Below are 5,602 nucleotides of genomic sequence, written 5' to 3'. Positions count from 1 at the left end.
TGGCGAGCCCATTGGCTCCTGGGGGTCACACACACACATCAGGCTAGGGCCTCATTGAATGGGGCATGAAATGGTGTGATCCCAGTAGACTGAAGGTACCACTGCATTAGATATGAAATGGTGTGATCCCAGTAGACTGAAGGTACCACTGCATTAGATATGAAATGGTGTGATCCCAGTAGACTGAAGGTACCACTGCATTAGATATGAAATGGTGTGATCCCAGTAGACTGAAGGTACCACTGCATTAGATATGAAATAGACTTGATGTGATCTCATGTATGCTGTCCTTATCACTACTAATCAAATTGCAAATGAATGTGATCCATAATACACAACAATAGTCATATTTGACAGGTTTAGAATAGGAGGGGGTATTCGTTTTGTTCAACTTTAGCAAATAAACATTGAAAGTTGACTTTGTAATTTTATACTGCATTTTAGGCAACGGCATGTCTTTGGTCTGCAAACCCTTACATGAATGCATAAGAGAAGCACCCGCTCACCTATGGGTCCCAGGTCGGGCAGTTCAAAGTGAGCCCCGTAGACCTCCAGTATGTAGCCTCGGGTGGCCCCAGACACATCCACGCTGAAACGCATCCCTGCCTGCAGACACAAGGGACAGAGTCAGACTGGCACGCTCCATCAGACTGCAAGAACCTGCAGGCGTGTTCATGTGTTCATAAGTAAACATGAATGGGGTTGGTCATGTGACTGATCTTCACCTGGATTACGCAGATCTCATTGGGCTCCACCAGCATCTTCCCAAACTCTGTTGTAATCAGGAGCTCTCCCTGCTGGGGTACTGGGGGGGTATTAGTGAAATATTATTGGCTTGAAATACTCATTATTATTTAATGGCCCAAGACTCACCGATAAGAAAGTCTCCATCAGAATTGTTGAAACACCTGAAAAAAGTATAATATATAAAATAAATAAAATAGCCCATATTCTGACAAAAAAGACACCGACACCCCCCCCAACCCCCACACACACACACACACACACACACACACACACACCTGTCAACCATTGAGATGTTGCAGGTGTACACATGGATGGCGATCCCGCTGCGGGTTCTGGTGTCCCCGGCGCCACAGAGGGTTTGGAGACCCTGGAACACAAAGAGTCAGGGTTAGGGTGTGTGTTCCAGGGTTAGGGTTAGGGTTACCCTAACCCTAACCCTAACCCTGGAACACAAAGAGTCCCAACACGCTCAGAACAACACGCAGAACACAAAGAGTCCCATCACGCTCAGCACCAAAACACACAGAAACACACACAGTAGTTTGAAACACACTCAGTTGTGAGGTTGGACCTACTGCCACAAAGTCCACTTGGGTCTCGGAGGCCGTGGGGATAGTGAACGGCAGCCATCTCATCTGGTAGAGGAATACAACGAGCAGAGAGGTTGTTTCTGGAATGCTTCTGGAGACATACGTTTGTGTTTACGTATGTCTCAACTTGCTGTCCGTCTGCATGTCTGTATATTGGCATGTCTGTCTTTAGACCTGCTTGTCTGTCTGTTTGTATCTGTTTGTGTCTGCACATCAGTCTGTCTGCCTGCTTGTCTGACTGCTTGTCTGTCTCTCTGTCACTCTGTCCATCAATCTGTGTCAATCTTTCTGCGTGTCTATCTGCTACCCGGTCAGTCTGTCCAAAAGTCTGCCTTACTGTCTGTCTGCCTGCCTCTATCTCTCTATCAATCAGTATCTATCTGAAAATGTGTCTGCATATCTACCTGTCTGTCTGTCTGTCTGTCTGTCTGTTTCCCTTTGTGTCTATACCTGGTTTGAGTCGGGCTCCACTTCATCCCAGCCTTATAACTCTGACTGTCTTTCATTATATGCCTGTCTGTCTGTCTGCCAGTCTGTGAGTCTGTACCTGGTTGGGGTCGGGCTCCACCTGGTCCCAGGTGGCCGTCAGGTGGCCGCTGGGGGCAGGGCTGAGCGGCGTGTGTTTGACCGAGGGGAGGATGCGGTACAGCCAGCTGAACCAAGAAGCCAACAGATCATTAAGCAGATGAAATGAAAACGTTAGCTGCGACAATTTGTTTTTAAATGTTACATTTTAAAAAGCCACAGTTCCCCCGTTGTTTCTTTCCCCCAAATCCAGTACTTTGTTGGAATGAAAACAGAGCACATGATCAAATTACACTCATCCGTCTGAATGCACCTTACAACGAGTACGCTCCAACGGTCTGCACATATTACCAGAAACACTCACACAACCAGGAGCGTGACGTGTGCTCGTCAGGTCGTACCCACTCTCGGTAGAGGAGATGCTCCACCTGGGATTTCAGATAGTGTGAGCCAGGGAGCCCTGGTTTACAGTGAGCTTGAAAGCTGAAGTCACCTCACTAACTAGCGTCTGAAAGCTGGCTTCAGCGCAGAGAACGGCAAGCTAGCTGAGGCTACGTCGACTGACAGGACTAATGTGGAGAATCTATTGTACCTCCACAGTGATAGAATGAGGCGCCAGGCGCACAGCAACAAAGGATTACAAACTTGCCCCAAGAATTGGCCGATCATTCAATTTGATCTCAATGTGTCGTTATTTGACCAGTGTGACTGGTCACCGACCGGCAGCGTTGGACAGCTTTACCTTCTCTTATTGGCCGGTCGTGGGCAGGTGAAGGCGGAGCCAGAGAGCTGCTCAGCATAGAGTCCGTATGGGCAAAGCTGAGGATTGTTCTGTGGGACAGAACCATGTGTCAATCGTCTGGGGGGGGGTGTTTCTGTGTGCTTGTGTGTGTGTGTGTGTGTGTGTGTGTTTCTGTGTGCTTGTGTGTGTGTGTGTTTCTGTGTGCTTGTGTGTGTGCTTGTGTGTGTGTTTCTGTGTGTGTGTGTGCTTGTGTGTGTGTGTTTCTGTGTGCTTGTGTGTGTGTTTCTGTGTGTGTGTGTGTGTCTGTGTGCGTTTCTGTGTGCTTGTGTGTGTATGTGTGTGTGTGTGTTTCTGTGTGTGTGTGTGTGTCTGTGTGCGTTTCTGTGTGCTTGTGTGTGTGTTTCTGTGGGTGTGTGTGTGTGTGCTTGTGTGTGTGTGTGTGTGTGTGTGTGTGTGTGTGTGTGTGTGTGTGTGTGTGTGTGTGTGTGTGTGTGTGTGTGTTTCACCTGGCCTTCAGGTAATGCTCCTGGACACCGTGGGTCTTCAGAGGAGAATTCGTTCCCAAAACCACTCAGGTACTGAGAAGCATCAACACAACATTTAAATGACCCTAGCAATTCTTTAAAAATAGAAGCAGATACTTTTCACAACATAAAACATGTAAGGCTATACACCAGTTCATTTTGATTCATTTTTTCCTGTTAGGGTGGTATAGCTTACTGGGTTATACATGTGCCTTTCTTTGTCTCAGAACAATGTACGGTGAAGTCGGCTGCACACACTACGGAAAGCCGCTGAGTCATTGTTGCTGCTGCTGAAGCGCGCGGGCATGATTTCCATATGTGCGCGTGCATGAGAAAGTTCTCTTAAATTACCATTACGCTGTGTTCAAATCTTATTTCCTAGTTTCATTGTCCCATCACGGTTTGATATTAATTATATTCAAATGCGACTACAGTGGTGGAAATGAAAGCGGCAACGTTACACAAATGACAATGTGAATTGATATTAAATCCTCGGTTGCTGTACTGTGGCTGCAGTTGACCACGTTTTGCAGCAGATCGATAGTTTCTCACTAAATGCGATTTGATCTAGCAGATAGAGAACAAGGGCAGAAAACATCAGGGCAGCTGCTGAATACAGCACTCTGATTGGTCCAAAATGAACGCCCCCTAAAAAGATAGAGCGCTCGAACGTGCAGATTCCAGAGTCATATTTAGCCTAAAATGTTCAAGGCAACAAAATTGCAACCATGTAACAGTTTTTTTTTTACAGCATAATCGTATGTAAGGCTGGCACGCATATATATAGGCCGATTCATAGCCTACATGCAGTGTTGAGTTTAAAATAAACACCCCTTACCTTTAAACCAGCCATTGTGTAGTTGGATACCCTCGACCGACTCCAACTTAGGGTTAGACCAGTGTCTGGTACAGCCCTACTTGGGTTAAGTTATTTTATAAGTTATCTCAACTTATCCCCGGTATAGGAACAGTGATCCCCAGCTGCACCGTGAGTGTGTCTGTGTACGGTTTTGTGTGTGTGTGTGTGTGCGTGTGTGTATGTGTGTGTTTTCGGAGTTAAGAGGAATGGCAGCCCGGAGTAAAGGGGGATGTCTGTCTCTCTCTCTCTCTCTCTCTCTCTCTCTCTCTCTCTCTCTCTCTCTCTCTCTCTCTCTCTCTCTCTCTCTCTCTCTCACTCACTCACTCAATGTGGTTTCAATTAAACCGAGAGCAGTGACGTCACCGTGGGTCTCTCTCTCCAAAGAGCGAAGGTCGCCTGGTAGAAAAAGAGACACTGGACGGCTGCTACCCACCAGCGAGGGCGGGCCTGCGTGGACTGGGATCACACTGGGAACATTTCATGTCGGTGTATAACCTGTGCTCCACAGAGGGAAATGTGACCTTTTTCATGCTAACTCACAGAAGACCATCAACAAATATGTGTTCGTGGTGATGGTGTGGAAAAGGCATCCACACGGATATTACACGGTGCAAAAACACATCATTTTCATTTCTTGTAAGATTAAATCCACACTGAATTGTCGATACACATTTGTGGATCGCATGGCTCTTGCAAGTGTCTTCATTTTATTTGTGGGTTTGCGTTTAATATGTCCCACGCTGTGGATCTGTAAAATGCGAACGCGCAAGAATTTAATCTGCGCGTAACCAGACGATTCACGGTGGGATTACCTTGTCCCCGAACTATTTTATTATATTGGCGTTGCAAACAAGATCAACAAATACACATTTCAAACGTAGCCTACGTCTTGTAAAATTATATCCACACTCCCCTTCAGCACAGATGATGACACGTGGCTCGTTTAAACGGGACATGCAAAAAGGTTGTAACTCAAATGAGACCATTTCCCATTACCCCATTCCCATTACGGAAATATTTGAGGAGGGCTCCGAGCGCCCCCATCGTCCCGTCTGCCGAAGCTAATCAAACCGCATGTAGGATGTCACTCAGCCTCCATTAGCCTAGGCTCGATTACCTTTAAATTTTATGCTTTAACGGTCATAACGCAGCCTATTAATTTGATCATGCTTAACATATTCCGTGTTGATTCTGTGTTATTATTCATCGAGCTACATAATTAGTTGATTTCTCTGAGAACAAATATTATTCATTGGTTTCTATGAATGCGCCAAGCACCCACAGCAAAGCAATTGATTTTTGATATGAACAACAGCATGACCCCCCAAACGACCCCCACATTACCTACGCAAAATGTATTCAGTTCATCTTTGAAAAGACAGTCGAAATAGGGCTATAATGCCCCCAGCAGCTGTATCAAAAAGAATCAATTTCCTCTCTCTCTCTCTCTCTCTCTCTCTCTCTCTCTCTCTCTCTCTCTCTCTCTCTCTCTCTCTCTCTCTCTCTCTCTCTCTCTCTCTCTCTCTCTCTGTCTCTCTCTCTCTCTCTCTCTCTCTCTCTCTCTCTCTCTCTCTCTCTCGTGTGCCTCGCCTCAACCTCTTGTCTATTTCTTTTC

The 5,602-nt window shown here is 46.3% G+C and overlaps 1 protein-coding gene across 1 annotated transcript in view; it reads right to left on the bottom strand.

Annotated features, from left to right (window-relative positions):
* hgd (homogentisate 1,2-dioxygenase) overlaps window positions 1-4,125 on the bottom strand; it is a 9,331-nt gene extending 5,206 nt beyond the window's left edge. Inside the window, exons 1-10 of the mRNA XM_079754448.1 lie at window positions 3,967-4,125; window positions 3,111-3,182; window positions 2,605-2,693; window positions 1,885-1,990; window positions 1,323-1,382; window positions 1,023-1,114; window positions 874-908; window positions 726-805; window positions 507-606; window positions 1-18 (exon numbers count right to left, since the gene is read on the bottom strand). The exon at window positions 1-18 is cut by the window's left edge and continues 107 nt beyond it. Of these exons, the coding sequence (XP_079610574.1) occupies window positions 1-18; window positions 507-606; window positions 726-805; window positions 874-908; window positions 1,023-1,114; window positions 1,323-1,382; window positions 1,885-1,990; window positions 2,605-2,693; window positions 3,111-3,182; window positions 3,967-3,981 (667 nt within the window). The 5' untranslated portion in view covers window positions 3,982-4,125. The remainder of the gene's footprint in view (window positions 19-506; window positions 607-725; window positions 806-873; window positions 909-1,022; window positions 1,115-1,322; window positions 1,383-1,884; window positions 1,991-2,604; window positions 2,694-3,110; window positions 3,183-3,966) is intronic.
* Between the last annotated feature and the right edge of the window lie 1,477 nt (window positions 4,126-5,602).

The sequence above is a fragment of the Pollachius pollachius genome (genome assembly GCF_949987615.1).
Source record: "Pollachius pollachius genome assembly, chromosome: 17".
Lineage (NCBI taxonomy): Eukaryota > Metazoa > Chordata > Actinopteri > Gadiformes > Gadidae > Pollachius > Pollachius pollachius.
This window is presented reverse-complemented; position numbering and strand designations above follow the sequence as displayed.